This window comes from Phalacrocorax aristotelis, chromosome 18 (assembly GCF_949628215.1).
Source record: "Phalacrocorax aristotelis chromosome 18, bGulAri2.1, whole genome shotgun sequence".
Lineage (NCBI taxonomy): Eukaryota > Metazoa > Chordata > Aves > Suliformes > Phalacrocoracidae > Phalacrocorax > Phalacrocorax aristotelis.
The window spans coordinates 976,858-993,696 of record NC_134293.1 but is presented as its reverse complement, the minus strand read 5'-3'; the positions used below and the strand labels follow the sequence as shown (position 1 = coordinate 993,696).

Genomic DNA, 16,839 nt, shown 5'->3' with positions numbered 1-16,839 from the left:
AAGCAAAGCAAGCCTGATGCAGGCCTGGGCCGAGATCCCAGCCTGGGGGACATCCTCATGACCCAGAGAGCAGAGCTCAGCCGCGCAGCTGATGGGCTTCCCACGAGCTGTCCCCGCTCCGGGTTCGGAGTGGCCCTTGCTCTCGGGTGACGGGGCAGCTGTTTGGGGGCCGCTGGTGTAGTGAGACCTCGCGTGGGTTCAGGTGGTCTCTGGCAACGGTGATCTCTGCTTGAACCTGCCAGTGCCTCCTAAGCAGATGTTGTCTTGTGAGATCTGTTGGCTCCTTCGGTCTCTCGTGGAACTAATGGCTACAAGTTACAGGGCTGAGAGACCTTTTCCAGGCCACTTAGGGTAAAGGTAGGTGTTGATGCAAAGTGGCATCTTGTCCCTACTGTTGTTTTTTTGACTCAGACGTACAGTTCCCTGCCTCTGTCTGGGCCTGACCCCTTCCCTTCTGGACCGGGGAAGCCCAGCAGTGCGGGACACGGCACCGCCCCTGCCATGCAGCCCGAAGCCTCAGTGCTTGCTCCATCCAACACGCTCTCTGGGGTGGCTAGTCAGGAGTGGCACGTGCTTGACTTCAGACCCTTCATACAGCGGTGGGAAGTAGGAGCTGTGCTGGGCCAATCTGTTGGAGACCCGGTTGTCTAACGGGGAGAGCAGTCCGCTCACTGCCGGTGCTGTGTTGATCTCTTCCCCGAGTCACAAGGCACTGATGGTCTGCTAGCGGGCAGCAAGCTGGCCTGCAGCGAGGAGGCAGAACTGGATGTCCTCCCGCCTGCAGGAAAGGGGAGGAAAGCTGCAAGAGCCCACGAAGGGTTTGGTAACTGCAGCTGTGCTGGAGGGCAGCGCATCCGGGGAGCTGCTGGTCCTCTGCTCCGTGGGGCCGTGCTCGCGGCTGAGCTCCGGTTGAACGCGTGCCAGCAAGGGGATTAATGGGGATGTTGCAGAGATTGCTTGCACATTTGGCTCCTGAGACGTTTGTGAAATTCAGAGGCAGTGTTTGAGGCGGTTGCTTCCCAGGACAGTCATTTAGAAAACCTGAGTATGTTTAGTGGTAGAATGTCCCCTGAAGTACTTAGAAGGGAACTAGAAAGTAATACTATGGCACAGGAAGAGAAAATTGTCCAGCCCTGCTAAACAGCTTCCGCGCTTAAAATAGGTAAAAGGTGAAGAATAGCTGAGTCCTCTTTGGGCAGGATCCTCAGTGATTTATCCATTAAAAGTATGGAAAAGATGATGTTGCCCTAATTGGAGTCTTTTGCTCCTAAAACCACAGGTAAGCAATTTATTAAAAGCTTCCGCCCTGCTCCTGACCTGCTGGTTCTGAGCTCAGTGGGGTTACTGCACGCCGTTCCAGATGTGCTGTGGTATCAAAGCGCAGCTGGCGGGGCTGAGGAAGCCCTCGCTCCTTCTTGTTATTCCATGGCAATAATCGTCATCTCCTCGCTAACAACCCATCCTGCAAACGGCTCCTCCATCCCCAGTGTCCTGTCTGCCCTAGGAGGATGTTGCTGGATATGCTGGATGTGGTCTGAGATTTCTCAAAATTAGGAAGTCTTTAGAAGCAATCAGTTTGCTCTAATTCCCTGGCTGAGCCCCAAATCCAGGGAAGTTGCCTCTTCCAGGGGGAGCAGTGCTTTTGTACTGGCGGAGCTGCTCCGTTCTGCACAGCTACAAAGGACAAGGGGCCTGTTTGTTACAGCCCATGTTTGTGGGAAGGTAGCAGAGGCTGAACTGCTCCAGCAAACAGTGCCCGGGGAGAGGGTGCCCCTGCTGCTAGGCAGAACCGGTTGTTGAAAGGCATCCGTGAAATATGGTTGAGAAGAAAGCCATTTCTGTCTTTAAAAATAGAGCCTATTACTGTCCTGAAAGTCTGTTGGGGAAGCCCAGCAGAATTGCCCATGTGGGTTACCAGAAGTGGCTTGCTAATCCAGCGTGTAGCATGCTGATATCACAAGATCTGAATCTCTCAGGGGAAGATAGAGGAAATTGCTATGGAGGCCGCTGAGGTTGCCTGCCCCGGCTCCAGATGCCTCACCCACCGCGGATTTTGGCTCCCTCACTCCCTCCCGTGTGGGCACACGAGTACGATGTCACCGATAACTGGAGCAGACACTTGCTGCGAGACAGATACTCATTCCTGCTGGGCCTGGCTGTGGCTTTTTCTAGTGTAGGAGCAAGAAGTAACAGGGCAGGCTCACCAGAAGAGACAATGGGACGGGAGGACCTTCCCCTCCCCGGTAGTTTCCAAGGTTTTTGGCAGCTTCTTGGTTATAAAGTTGTCTTCATGGGATACCAGGAGAGGACCCTCTTTGGGAGGGCTGTTGTGGGCAACCATGTCTCAGCCGTTTTTGTGACTTGACCGTGCTCTTTGTTGCAATCAGTTCAGTTTCTGACCTCACTTCAGCTGGGTGGTTGCTGAGGACCCTACAGCTCTGATAAGTAAGCTCAGCTAATTCCCTTAGCGATGCCAGATGAAGAGTAGGATAAATGTGTCAGATTTCTGTGGGCGCTTGTGAGCGGTGTTGAAAGCGCACCCCGTCCCCGGCCGTGGCACTGCAGCTGCTGGCTGCTGCGGCCTGATGAGCGACAGCAGCGCTGTGTGCTGCAGGGACCAGCTCCAGCTTTGACGTTTCCAGCAGCTAGACGAGGCCAGTCGTTAGTCTGCGAGTCCCTGTCCTGTGAGGCTCTAAGTGATGAAGTTTAGGGGCTCAATCACGGCGCGGGGGAGTGTGTAGCCTGGGGGACGGGGCTCAGTGCCATGGGATCCGATCCTGCCGTGCAGAGCCCAGGGACAGGCACCATTCTTCTGGAGGAAGCACGCTCTGGCCAGCGTTCAACGCACTGGAATTGCCACATCCGCAATGTGGCACCAGTGTGTGCAGTTTGCTGCAGCCTGGGTTTCTTGGGAGTCCCATGGGCTGCTCCTGGTCCAAGTGAGCTGCTGGCCTCTTGGCACCCCTCCCAGATTGGTAGAAGTCAGTAGAAAAAAATGGTTGGTCAGAAATGACTCATAAAGGCCGTGTTTTCCTGCCAAAGGAATGCTGCCTGTCGGTCACAGAGCGATCCCTCGCTACCCTCTCTAAGGAAGGCTTCAGCTGCCTCGGTCGCAGCCTGCACCTTCATCCCCCACGCCAGGAGACGGCACCCCAGGGGGTCTCCCTTCCCCCGGAGACGTGACACTGAGTGAGCTGTGCCGACTGACCGCCCTGCTCCCCAGGGCATAGCCTGCGCTCTACAGACTCTCTCTCTGTCTGCAGGATGGAGACTTTCCCTGCGGTGGCCGAGGAGGTCCTGAGGGAGTTCCAGGTCCTGCTGCAGCACAGCCCCCCTCCCATCGGAAGCACCCGCATGCTCCAGCTTGTGGCAATCAACATGTTTGCAGTGTACAACTCCCAGCCCAAAGGTACCACGTGCTGCTTTAGGGGAACTGGGCTGGGGATCAGCCGCTCTCTGTATGGCCGAGTTGCTCATGGAGGAGGGGCGGGGGGACTCACCAGCTGAAGACGGATGGGGAAGCGGAGCGGTGGTTGGATGCCTGGGGGTGTCGGCGTGTGTAGGGACAGCAAAGGGGCCTTGGCTGGAGCTGGCTGAGGTATCTGAGGAGTGAGGCGGCGTCACATCTCCCCGGAGCCTGAGTCATCAAGCACAGAAGGAAGGCACTGCTTTAGGGCTCTGCCTTCCCAGCGATTAGCTTGGGCCGTGCTCAGTGCCCACGCTGGCACCAGAAGGGCTGGGAGGATCTCGGAGGGCCTCGGCTGTTGGGGGAGCGGCATTGCCTGTGACCGCTTGTGTCCGTGCGGGCAGCTGGGCTATGTGATGGGAGCCTTCAGCGGCTCTCTGAAAGGCCAGGCTGAAGGCTTTTCCCCATGTTAAGACACCTAGGGATCTAGCATTACTCATCCTCCTCCCTTCCCCTCCTCCATCCACCCAGGAGGCTGTATGTGGTCTCTGCCATCGTTGGGTTTAATGGGTTGGTCAGCAGAGCTGCCACCAAACCAGAATCTGTCCGAGTTTGAAATGGTGCTTCCAGGGGACGCGTCTTTCCCTCTGACCCCCCGACGCGCACGGCGACAGGTACCCATTTCTGCCTGAGCTGTGTGTTTGGGAGCAGGGATGGGGCTGTGCTCCCTGGGTGGGAGGAAGCAATGTTTCACGTGCCGAAGGCTTGGGATTTAGATCCCAAAGATGGAGGCCTCCAGCTGATGGATTTCAAAGCCACCATGTGGGCAGTCGGGCTGAGCCCAAGAGCTGCTGCTGGAAGATATTTCCCTCGTGAGCCAGTTGGCCACTTGTCAGGCCGGTGGTTAGTGGCCGAGGTCAGCTGATGGAGCGCACTGGCGTCGGCCGGAGAGCCGGGAAGCAGCTCCCGTGCGCCGTCCTCCTGCCCAGCCAGGCTCACAGGCACCCTCCTCTCCTGGGGGAAGCCCTGGGCGAGCTGTCAGTCCTGCTGGCGAGGCAGCCTTGCCCTCCCGCCTGCTAGGTGCCAACCGGCGATGGTGTGTTTATCTTTCAGCTGCAAAGTACTTTATGATTATGAGCAAATGCCTCTGTGCCGCCCGCCCGGTAGGTATATTAATAGTGGCGTCTGTGCCGCAGACGGGAGCTGGTGGTAAAGAGAGGAAGAGATTTATCTGGGTTGTATGGTGAGCCCCTGTGGCAGAGCTGGAAGCGATCCCAGCTCTCAGACCACTGGACTCTGCTCTTCCATCCGCAGCCGAGTTGTGAGTGTGTGTGAGTGACAGAAAGGGAGCACTTTTTATCTCGTGAAAAATAAGTATTCTCGGAGTTTTCTGCCTCCTGTGTGGGTAGCTGCCAGCTGCTCCCAGCTTTCAGGTCTCTGGAGAAAGCGAAGCCGTTGCTGCTGGGGGACTGCAGGCGGTGTGCAGAGCAGGTGGTGGTGTTCGTGAAACGCCTGCAGGTCGGATGGCACTGCGGCTGCCATCTGATGCCTAGCGCCCTTCAGGGATTTCCCTGAGGGCTCCTTGCTCTGGTGACCCTAAAATTATAGCTGAGAATATTGTTGGCAAAGCAAATCCCATTGTCAGCACAAATGCCCTGGTGGTCTCTGAGCAGTGGTGTGCTGAGCACTGGCACAGCCCAGGTTGGGCTCGGTGCCGACACTGTGATATTGAGAAGAGCTGGGTGCAGAAGGAAGGGGGAAAAAAAGAAAAAGGCAAAAGGTCTGGAGTTTAAAAGGCAAGCAAGAATGTTTGCTGAATTATTACGAAGTGCCCAGCACGCAGCGAGCGTGTTGGCTCCTTCCCCAGCATGTGGGCTGCTGCGGGCAGAGGACTGGCTGGAGCGTACGGCAGAAACGGCTGTCGGGAAGGTGCGGGTTTCCATTTCCCAGCACATGAGTCACCTCCCTGGGTTGCAGTAGCATGGGCAGCGGCGGGAGAGGGTGCGAGGGGGCCGACCCGCCTCCGCGGGCCTGTGGGAGGCCGGGAGGGCGCAGGGAGCAGTCCCACCCTGCCTGCATCCCAAGTGCCAGGAAGCGTTACTGGCGAGCCGGGCTCGACGTAGTCAGAGCTTGGCTGCGTCAGCCCTGTAGAGCTGGATCTAACTTTGCCGTTGGACCGAACGACCTCCAGAGATCTCCTCCTACTGAAATCCTTCTGCAAATCTGGGATCAGAGCGTGTCTGTGTCCTTCCCATCGCATGGGCCTGTCTGACCGTCAGCCGCAAGCTCTCGGTAGCGGGAGGAGATCTGCGGGCTTGGGGCCGGGGAGGGAGGTCTGTCTGAGAGGCTCTCTTCCCTGCTGTCCAGGGGTAGTTCTCCCTGGGGATAGCTGCTCCCTCCCTGCCCCGCTATTTATTTCCAGATCTCTGGAGCCCCAGCTACTCCTGAGAAACTTGTAAACTTGTCTGTTTGCCCCATGTCTGGTGTCTAATGAATCCCTTGTGCTGGGATCCAGTGGTGCTAGCAGTTGTGGGGCGGCGTTGCCAGCAAAACGGTTTTTGACGTGGGGAATTTTTATACAACTTAATGCCCGTGAACACAAACTTTTAATCACAGATTCAGGTATTGAGAAAAAGGAAACTCAGTCAAACGCTTTTATAATACCTCCTCCTCAGGCCTACACCAAACACCTATCCTACCCCATCTCGGTCGCAGCTTCCCCCGTTTTTGCTGCAGATTATGCTCGGTCTGTCCCAATTCCTTCAGCGAGGCAACAGGTAGCACAGGAGATTGGGGACTCGTCCGTAACAGTTTGTATCTGCTGCTCTTTGCTTTCTACATGTTTTCTTTTGCCGTGGTGTGGGTTGGCTGCGGTCCCTCCGGGGTGTCCTTGCCCCGGCGTGGGTCCCCTGTCTGGCAGTTGTGATGTGTCCCCCGGCGCACCTCTGGCTCCTAGCAGCTGCCACTCTGTCATAAATCAACCTGAGCGAGGCCACCACGTGCGCTTCTGACAGGCTGACTTTTTGGGGTGCAGTGGGGTGTTTCAACTGGTTTCAGAGCCAGCCAGCTGTGAGTGGCACGTGGCATTTCACAGCCTCCTCCCACGCAGGTCACTGCTGCGGGCCCCGGCTAGCCAGAGCCTGCACCATGTGCCCAAGGCAGGGCTTGGGTGAGCATGGCTGGGAGCCCCCCAGCGCAGGCAGGAGCCCCCTGGCATGCCCCCGGCACGGGTGGGAGCCCCCCAGCATGCCCCCGGCGTGGGTGGGAGCCCCCCGGCACGGGCGGGAGCCCCCCGGCATGCCCCTGGCGTGGGCAGCTGAGCTGCGCTGTCCCCCAGAGGCAGCACCAGCCGCGCCGGAGCTGGTCTCGGCTGCCTGTGCAGCAGGGCATCCCTGGGAGATGGATTGGGTCGGTTGTTTTCTCTGACAGAAGCAGCCAAAGAATTCCCACATGAAGTGCTTCCCCCGCTGTTCGGCATCAAACGGCGTGTTCCTCCGAGTGAGCCGCTCTCCCCATTGTCTACGGAGGCGTGCAGCCACCAAGGCCCCTCTGACCTCCTGGCCGCCTCCCGTCAGGAGCATTCAAGGTGTGAGAAAGCTTCCTGTAGACCTCAAACCCACGGGGCAAGGAGGGCCCACCCCGGGGAGGGAGGCAGAGAGAGATAGGCAGTCTAACAGTGGAGAGAGGCCGTTGCTGGGGCTTTTCCTCACGGGACGTAGGTGACTACCAACATTTTGGGCCATCCTGGGCTGCAGCTGGGGCGGGACCTTTGTGGGGTGGCCCATTTAACAGTTTGGTAGCCATCTGCGCAACCAGCTTAGAGAGGAGCTTGGATCCCTTTATCCCAACCGCAAACACTCGAAGAATTTTAATTTTTTTTTAATTCTGTAATTTGGGGAAATAAAACTCTGGTTTCTGAAAAGACTAATTGAAGCCGTGCTTGCGGCAGGGGCATCTCGGTGAGGGGAGAGAGAGAAACCCCCTCCCAGCCCATCTGTGCCCAATTTACTCCGATCTGGCCTCTCTGAGGCTTTTTTTCTTTCTCTCTCTCTCTCTCTCTCTCTTTAATAATTTGTTTTATAATTCCTGGAATCAAACCCATCTCAGACACACTGTTTTATTTTACTGTATTATTGGATTATACTTCCTATAAATCACTGGATGTTATTCATAGGCCACCACCAGAATAACTTCCCCTCTCCCCCCGCGACGGCCCCGCATTCCAAACAAGCGCGCACCAAAGTGGGGGTGCAGCAGCACGGGGCACCCTAGAGACACTTCCCGGAAATCCCAGCAAATTTGCCTGGCTGCGGGTGTGAAGCATCAGGCTGCAACACCTGGATGCCTTCTGGCACTCGCGGGCCGGTCGCGCTGCGCTGTGTGGAGGTTGTTAGGAGGTCGGGCTTAGGTGGAAGTGGAGAGGGGAGGGGGCTGCCATATGTGCATCCTCAGCACATGTAGGGAATGAGGTTGCATCCCCGGGGGCTGAGCAGAGTCGGGGCACAGAGGCACGGAGAGGTTCTGGCCAAGCGTGAGGCTTTAGCTAAGGACTGGGAAAGTGGCTTGTGTTTCCGCAAGAAGAAAGTTATGGCAGGGCAGGGTGACTGGCCTGGAGGGTGTCTGCTCTGCCAAGGCCCGTGGGAGAGGAGGAGGAGGAGGACCTGCTACGTGAGCGGCAGTCCCACTGCCAAAGCTCGCGTGGGACGTGAGGAGGGTTTGAGGGGGCAGCCAGTGTGGCAGGGTCAGGCTGGGCTTTGGTTTGCTGCCTGCCTGGGTCTGTCTCTGCGAGTAGAACATGGTCAGGTTTTCTGCGTGAGATAGCGTTGGCTGGGAGACCTCGAAGGCTCATGCAGAAAGGGAGGGCTCATGCCCCGCTCCCCACCGTAAGTTCAGAGCAGCGTCTGTCCCTTTGCGCTGCCACGCCAGTGCCCTCAGAGCGGTGAGGAGTAGGTCAGCCCTGCATAGGCTTGCTGGCTGTAGAGGCACTCTGCCTGGCTCGCAGAGAGCTGCTCTTGGGCAGTGATCGTCCATTAACTACAGCCTTTGCAAGGGTTTGCTAGTGCGCATGGTCCTGCTTGCTCTTTGAAGACCTAGGCCAGCTTCTGAGATGTTGATCTTGCCCAGCTCTTCTTGATAGACGCAACAAAGGATCTACAGGTTGGTGCGAATCAACTGCGATGTCTAAGAAGGTGCAGGACTCTCCCTTTTGCACGTGTGTGCAGCACCCCAGCCTGGCTGGAGAGGACGCATCAAACCCAAAGGACCCCCTGAATTCAGCTTGTGCTTTTGTAACCAGCAGCTTGCCCCGCTGCCGTCCTGCTACTGCGCGCAACTTTGTGCTGGACGGAGCCTGTTTCACTTTGCTGACCACAGCTGCTCTGGCTTGCAAGCTAAAGCATGAAACCTTAAAATATCCCCAGAGACGTTGCAGAGGCTGGTGGTGTCTGCCCTCAGCAGAACCTCAGCTCTGGCCATCTCCACGGTTCTTGTTTGGTTTCTGACGCTCATACCCAGCTTTGCTCAAAGAGCTAACTGCAGCATCAGAAAAAGACACAGCGGAAGCAGGTACTGCTCTTCTGCTGCAGCCACATCTCAATGGCTTCTCATGAGGGGCTAACCACATCTTGCACATTGGAGCAGACAAAAGGTGCTGGGAGTCAAACACGAGGGAGTCCGGTGCATTTGAGGAGATTAAAAATAAAGCAGTGCTGTTGATGGCTGCCTTGGTTTGGTGGAGTTTTAAAATTAGGCACAAAACAAAGCTAAATAAACCTCAGGCTGTAGATAGGAGAAGCAGCAACTTGATCTTCCCCTGCCTGGGTTGCAGAACTGAGTCCTTTTCTCCTAATTCCCCTCCTTGCGCGGTAAATACGTGCTTCACCAGAGCCCAGGCAGGTGGCTCCGTGGGCCATGGCAACTTTGGGCACAACAGCTGGGAGATCAGTGAAGATGTCCTGCTTCATGGCGGTGTCTCCGGGAGGCTGAGCATCTGCAGTTGTGTGCGCTCTTGGGAGCAGAGCCTGGGGTCCCTGGGGGCTCGGTTTTGTAATGCAAACGCAGCCCACTTGATGCAAGGAGGATGGATTTGAGTGCTTTCCTAACTGGGTTTCTCAGGGGTGCTGGGGCTCCCGTTGTAGCAGGGGTGGACTGGAGCGTCTGCGCTGAGATCACCAGCGTGTGTGCCTTTCCCTGTGAGGCTGGGTAGTGCTGTCTTTAGTGAGGTACTATCAAGATGTAACGCTTCCCAAGGCCTTACGTTTGGAGGAACTGGACGTTAAATTCCTCCTTCGCCGCTATTTGCATTGCTGCACTTATTTGCTTTGGGTTCGAGTTGTAATCAGGAGAGGAAACGCAGAGGAAGGCTGGCTGGGACTGGTGTCCATCCTTCCCCGTGCTGCCTGGCCTGCACGGAGGCTCTCTGGAGCAAGCAGGTGCTGAGATGTCACTGCCTGGCAAAGGGCTTTTATCCTTAACCCATTGTCAAGCGACGTCTGCTGCTCGCAGAGTCCAGGTGCAGCCCGGACCTCGGCCGTGTGAGCAGCACCAAGGGTTGAAGTGGCGCGGGGTGGGGCGATACCTGCATTGCTCATCTCGGGAGCCACACGGCTTCCTGTGCTGAGCCGCGTGCTCACACTGAGCCTCCTGAGGGACACGTGCGTGTCCGGAGGTGGCAGCTGACCCTCTAGAGTCTCTCCTCTGAGCGGTTGGGAGTGTTGGAGGTTGGCACAGCTGCTGGGAACAGTCGGCGCCTTTCCTTTCAGGGAAGGAAGCTGTCTCGGACTTGAGACACATCAGCAAAGTTCAGGTAGAAAACTTCTGGCCCAGACATGTCTTCGGAGTCTCGCGCTTGGGCTCTTGAGGCTGGTGGCAGCAATGTTTAGACCAAAGTCTTCCTTTGCTTATTCCCCTCTGTTTCCTGTTTAAAAGGCAGATTGTCATATATTTGGGGATTTATTTACCGCAATTGGAGTTATTTTCCTGGCTGCTGGCTTCTGCCCTCTGATGCAAGACTCCTCAGCGAAACGTGTGTCCAGAAAGCCATGTGACTTTTTTTTTCCCCTTGCCACAAGTGCCAGCAGGAGATGCAATAATCAACACGCTGCAGGGAATTTCCACTTGCAGTTCAGGTTTCTGAAATCTAGACATCGGCTTTGGAGGCAAAAGATCGAGCAGGGCTTTGTGGCAGGGAAGGGAAAGGCTTCCAGCAGAACCCAGCGTTTGCTGGTGTGTCAGACTCCCCAGTCCTGCCCTTCAGCCAAAATGTGGCAAAGTCCCCATCAAGTAGTGTCAGATGAGCTCGCTGGGGGCTTCTGCCCGGTCTGCCTGTCACACAGCACATCCTTATGTCCACCCTTGACGCTGTTCCACCAAACGCAGGGTGACACCGAGATCTGATTTCAGGGCAACAGACAGAGGGGAAGTGATTTGTAATCACAAAGCTCGAGTCGTCTTTACAGCCAAGCTTTGGCAGCCCGAGCAGCAAGTCAGGACAGAGCCGGTGACAGGCGAGGTCAGGCTGGAGGGGCTTTCATGCTGCGGTGCCACCAAGGCACGGGCCAGCTCTGCGAACGCTGAAACAAAACCACTCTTTCGACAAAGAAGCAAGCGTCGCTGTATAAAACGAAAGGCAGGAAATGGAGCACTGGCACGCGGTGTCCGTCCGTCCTGCTGTAAAATGAGAAAGGAGGTGCCTGAGGCAGCTCTCCCGGGGCTCTGCCTCACCCCTGCTTTGGCAGTGGAGAAAGAGGGGTGCCAGGGAGCCGGAGCGGGGCCGCACCAGGTGCAGCGGCTTTGGTGAAGCTTTAGATGTTTGTACTGTGCCAGGAAATCCTCTCGCTTTTAAAGAGATGTTTCTGACTCTTTAATGTGCATTGCGCCTTTGATTTCCTCCTGCTTCTAAGCAGCACCAAGTCAATTACTGTATTTCTGTTTAATTCTCTGAGAGAACATTGTATAATTAGGCTAATTATGGTGCTTTGTGAAGTTGTAAAACTCTTGATTGAGCTTGCGGGGCTGTTTTATAGCCTGCCAGGTGTAGGCAGGGAGGGCTGCCTGCCCCATGCCCTGCGCAGGTTCGGGTGCAGCCTGCCAGCTCGGTGAGGGTACCTTCCTCCCCCGGGGGCTGCCCGGGGGCTCGTCCCCCACCAGCTCCGTCCTGCCTCTGTCTGCTCGCAGGCTGCGGCCCCGTGGGGGAATTGGGTGCTGGGGGGGCTTCAGCGGGAACACGCACCCTTGGGGGCTTGTTGGGGTCTCGTCTTGCTTTAATGTCGAGATCAGGAATGGCAGCGTAGCCGAGGCTGTGTTTCTACTCTCAAGTGCATCTGCAGCTAGGAGGTGGGTTTACCTATGGAGAACTTTTATTTTCCCTGGTTAGGGTCTGCCAGGAACCGTGCAGCGGGGTCTTGGAGTGTGGTGCCGGCTCTGCCCGTGCGAGTCGATGGGCAGGAGGACTTGTTGAGCCTGACCTTCAGGAGTCACCCTGCCTAACATGATGCTGAGCCCAGCTTTGCAGCCAGTATGGACCGGGGCAGTTTAACCCTGGCTGGGTGATGGCGCTGAAGGTATGTGGCCCTTCTCTGCCTGAAGGGTTACTTTTAGCGCTGGTTGATGTGGTTTGTGCTGGCTGCGGTTAACGTGACCATAGGTCTGGCTCGTAGGTGCCACGGAGAGGACACGAGCGATCTGCCTGTCCCTGAGGTTGACGCGGGTCTCCAGCATGTGCCCTCGGGACCCCCATCCTGCGGGGCGGGACGAGAGGCAGACAGGAGCGCGTTGCCGTGGGGTGGGAGGCAGATGCCCTGTAGGGACAGCTTCACCTCTGGCGTTCGTTTCTGCTCTCCCCCTTCTCCCATCCCACCCGGGAGCACACGGTCCCCTGACCCTGCCTCGGTGAACTCCCGGTGCTTCTCCGCCGCACCCAGGAGCGGAGCAGGGGAGTCTTGCGTAAGCAGCGCCTGCTCTCCGGGTAATGGCACGGAGATGGAGGAGGAGGCGCTGGCTGCCAAAGGCGGGTTGGGAACAGCATAAACCCTTCAGAGCGGGGCCCGGGGAGCCAAGGTCTGACAAGACCTCATGCCTGCCGCTGGGAGCGGGGCTCGTCCCGCCCGGGGGGCCCCAACCGCGCGCGGGGCCGTGGCGGGGAGCGGCGAAACGCCGCCACATGGGCTCGTGCGCCTTTAAAAGCAGTCGAAGCGGAAGTGATGCTCTCGGGCCCATCTGCGCGGGGAGCGGGAGACGCGCCCCAGCTGGTGCGAGGCCCTGGCAGCCCCGGGAGCTGCCGTCTGTTGGGGTTTACTGCTGTCGACGTTGAAACACGGCTTGGGAAGGGGAGGCGGGGGGCGGGGGGGGTCGGTGGCATGGTGCCAGTCCCGGTTCGCCTGGCCTTCTCGTTCCTTTCTCCTCCTCCTCCTCCCCGCTCCCTCCAATGCTTTAAAGTCACATTTCCAGGCCAGACATAGAATTAATCTCTGGGCACTTCACATTGCTGGCAGCGCGAAGCAGGATGTGGGATCTTTTTTTCTCTCTCTCTGCGTCTTGGCTGACTTTTTTACCTCTCGAAGAATTTGGAAGGGCCGTGAGATTCCCCCCGCCCCCCCTTGCCTCGGTGCCGTGCAGTTTTTCAGCACGCTGATCACCCTGCTGTGGCTTCACCCTAATAGATTTCATATGCTGACACAGTTGACATCAGTACCAAACTATTTTACATGTGATCTGGTGTATTTCCTGAGGAAATCTGCAAGATATTTATTAAGAACTAATAAAATAAACCTCTCCATGAGCTTTTAGGTAGTTTTCAATTTTTCATGTCTCTCTCGTTTCCTCTTATCAATGAGTTTCTATTTTCTCCCTCCTCTCTGACCATTGCAAAAGGAAACAAAAATAAATGTTTTAAACCGTTCCTGAATGGACACTGGGAATATTTCTCTAGTGATGTATTAGCAAAGTCGTATTTTTAGTGCCGTATTGTCAAGACTAAAAATATCCCGCTGCAGTGCATCCTTTTTATAGGGCTTTGTGTGTGTGTGCGCGTGCTGAATGTCGTACAAGTTTGCACCAGTGTGTAAAGCTCTGCCTTTGTACTGCTGCAGCGTTGCCTCCCCCTTGCAGCCGGACTCCATTAGGCCTCGAAAATTAAAGTAATCCTGGTTAAGAAAGGGAAAAAAAACATGAATCGGTCTCGCAGAGCTGCATTTCCCCAGCTGAGCCTGGATACCTGCGTGGCAGCCCCGCTTTGAAAGGTTCCAGCAGCCCGGGCTCGCGTGGGCCGGCAGCGCGCCGCGGGCCGCCGGTTTGGCCGCGGAGGGTGTTCCCGGCCGCCGTGCGGAGCGGGGGGTCGCGGGCGAGCTCGCGGGCCGGGAGGGCCTGGCCGCGGGTTGCGGTCACCGGTGGGTTCCTGCTCATTTTTCATGCTCGGGGAGCCCTTCGGGGCCGCGCTGTGCTGGCGAGCGGGAGCGTGCGTGTAGCTGGGAGCAGGCTGGATACTTCACGTTTTCAGAGGAATTTTCTACCTTTTTGCTATTTCTGTCTCCTTCAATTAACTGAGTTTGTAATGGAGAGAACCGAAGGGGGGAGCTGGGCGGAGGAGCCGCCTCCCCCCAGTGCCCCGCAGCCAACGCAGGGGGACCCCGGCTCCGAGGACCAGTCCCCGGAGCCGCGATGGGAGGCGCCTCCGTCTCTCCGCCACGCGCCATTGATGCAGCCTGTTTCCAAATATAATTTGGTCGCCGGTTCGCATCCGCAGATACCCGTCGGAGCGCTGCGGCCGTCGCTCCGGGCCCCGGGAGCAGCCTTGCGTCACAGGTAGCGGGTGCTGCGAGTGACGGGGGACCTGACGGCCGGCCCCGCAGCGCCATGCGCACGGCACGCAGCGTTTTGTGAACTGATGCGTCTCACGCTCCAGCCAGGCGCGAGCGCTCCCCCTCCGCCCGCCCCTCCGGCGGCTTGTCTCCTCTGAGTCACTCGCCGCTTTACTCGCGGGTGCCTCGCTTTACTGTCTGCTGCCGTCTGGAGAGCCGCAGCCTTTCAGCTTCCTGTAGAGCAGTTCAGCGAAAGCAGTAATTAGGGCCCGTAAAAATTTATTTTATTAGCGAGAAGTGTTGGTGGGTAATTGGCCATAATTTGAACCCAGCCAGATTGGAGATTAATAAAAAAAAAAAAAAAAAAAAAAAAAAGAAAAAAAAGATCATCACAGAGATCTTTTTACCAGAAACTCCAGGGCTGTTACTTGCAAACCCTTCCCGAGGCGAGTGGGACGGGATGGGTCGGCGGCTGCTGGGGAGAGGGCGGCCGGCAGCGAGCGCCTGTGCTGTACCCGTCCTTGAGGGTGTTTGACACTGGCATGGGAAGAAAGGAAACCTTGTTTTCCAAGAACTCTGCTCTTTCTCAGCTTGATAAGCGTTTAAAATAAAAGCTGCACAATTGGAATTGGCAGAGCATCCTCATTCTTTTGTCTGTCTGTTTATTTTTTTCCCCTCATCCCTCGACATGTGTGCTACAGCCCACGGTTACTACACCCCGCAGAACCACAGGCCCGGAGCTCTGCAGGCGCGCGCCGAGCTCTGCCCACCCCCAGCCTGGCTCTTTGAAGCCTGGCAGAGCAGCAGAGATCCGGCTCCGTCCCCGGTCGGGCCCCAACCCCCGGCAGCCTCCTGATGTCCAGGGCACTGAAGTATTTGACAAAACGTACGTTTTCAGCCCCTTTTGGTTCCCCCTTCGCTCGCAGGGCGGCAAACCCAGGGCTCTGCCTGGAGCTGCAGCGGTGGTTTTGGACCCGGGCTGTGACCGCGCTATACAGACCCGATCGCTTTGGTATTTATAGACTTCATTAGAATAGCTTGAAGGTGGCCAGCCCGTCGGAGCGGGAGCGGCCTGACGGCCGATGCCTGCGTCCTGCGCGCTCATCGCGACGGCTGGTGTCAGCGATTGGAGAATTAACCGCTCCACTCAGGGAGTGAGGAAGAGCCAAGCCCCTGCACACATGTCACGCTCGGTTACTGCTGGTTGAATCAGACCAGGGAGTTACTTCAGGTTACTAGTCCTGGTTGTTGCTTTGGTGTAAGGGATGGGGGGGTGGGGGGGGGGGGAGTGTTGCTTTAGGTTAGTAGTGCTTGTTTTTTGCTTGGCAGCCCCGGCTGGAACCTGGTGTAACTGTTTCCCAAAGAATATTTTTGGTTTTAAAACTGAAGGTCAGCAGTTCGCAAGGGCTGCGGTTGCAGCCAACTCTGTGGTTCGCCTTGTGCCACCGGGCCAGCAGCACTTGAAATCCTGATCAATTGATCTGCAACAATATGAAACCACGAAGGGTGACTGCCAGTTAAAACTCCCCGTCTCGCCCCATTTTCCCCACCCAAAGTGTCTTTCTGCCCGTATCCCCTTTCTTGCTGCCTGTCTCCCTCCCTCCCTTTCAGCTGTGTATTGGAGTTTTTGTCTATCTTTTTCCATCTCTCTGTCTCTTTTCATAACAGTTTTTAATAATGTTTTAGTTAGTTCCAGCCTTTTCCCTCAATGGATCCCATTGGAAAATGCATTTGAAAGGAAACAGTTATACACTTCCCTTCCTTTGAAACTCTGTTGGCACCTTTTCCAGTGCAGTAAACCATACAACATGGATTTTCAAAGTTTCCAAACACAGACATGCTGGCGTTAAATTTATGAAAAAATATTTTATTCGGCTGTATAGTAACTATGAGTCTCTGAGCTGCTGGTCACAGTGAAATCGAAGCTCGCTTTGGAACTGCAACAGGTTTTCAAATCTCTGCAGGAAACGTAGCGGCGCTGGCCGTATGGGAGCCCACGGCTCCCTCGCGCCCTCCCAGCAGGAGACGTAGCGGCAATTGGAAGGGGTGCTGGGGCACCCCGGGGCTGAGCCCCCCACCCTCGGGTGCAGCTTTTCCCTGCAGACGGCCCTGCTGTGGATGGTGCGGCAACGGTAGCTGTGGGGAACCTCGCGGCCGTGCCAATCCTATCTCAAATCACAGGGGAAAAGAGGAATTTGGCATAAAACCGTTGTGTCTTACGCTTGTTAATGAATGTAGAAGGTTAAGGCTTTTTAGTTACTGAGTCCTGTGGCGGGGGGGCTCCGTAGCCGGTGTGAGTATGCGCCTGCTGCAGTCTGCACGGGGTTTTGGGACATGTAAGTTGTTGGAGCACTGAGATCATATTTTCTAATATGGGGGCTCGGATGTTAAAGTTCCTGGAATGGTTTCTCTGCGTGCTGTGGGTTTGTGCCTGTGGTCTCAGCCCTTCCAGCAGGGAATTGCTCACTTGACACCTGAGAACCTCCCTTTGCGTGGCACCGCTCAGAGCCGATTTTTGTTCCGAATTTCCATAGAAGACGGCCGCCCCCATCCACCCCGAGAGGTCAGGGGCGTGAATTTGGCCGTATCCTCGCGAGGACCATCGTGAGGGTTTGGTTCCAAACAGAGCGAGCCTCG

General features: G+C 56.5%; 1 protein-coding gene across 2 annotated transcripts in view; it reads left to right on the top strand.

Moving 5' to 3' along the window:
* The window catches only part of SMG6 (SMG6 nonsense mediated mRNA decay factor), a 115,920-nt gene that overhangs the window by 26,398 nt on the left and 72,683 nt on the right, over nucleotides 1-16,839 (top strand). For both annotated transcript variants that reach the window (XM_075113532.1, XM_075113531.1), the window contains exon 10: nucleotides 3,264-3,409. In XM_075113532.1, the coding sequence (XP_074969633.1) occupies nucleotides 3,264-3,409 (146 nt within the window). The remainder of the gene's footprint in view (nucleotides 1-3,263; nucleotides 3,410-16,839) is intronic.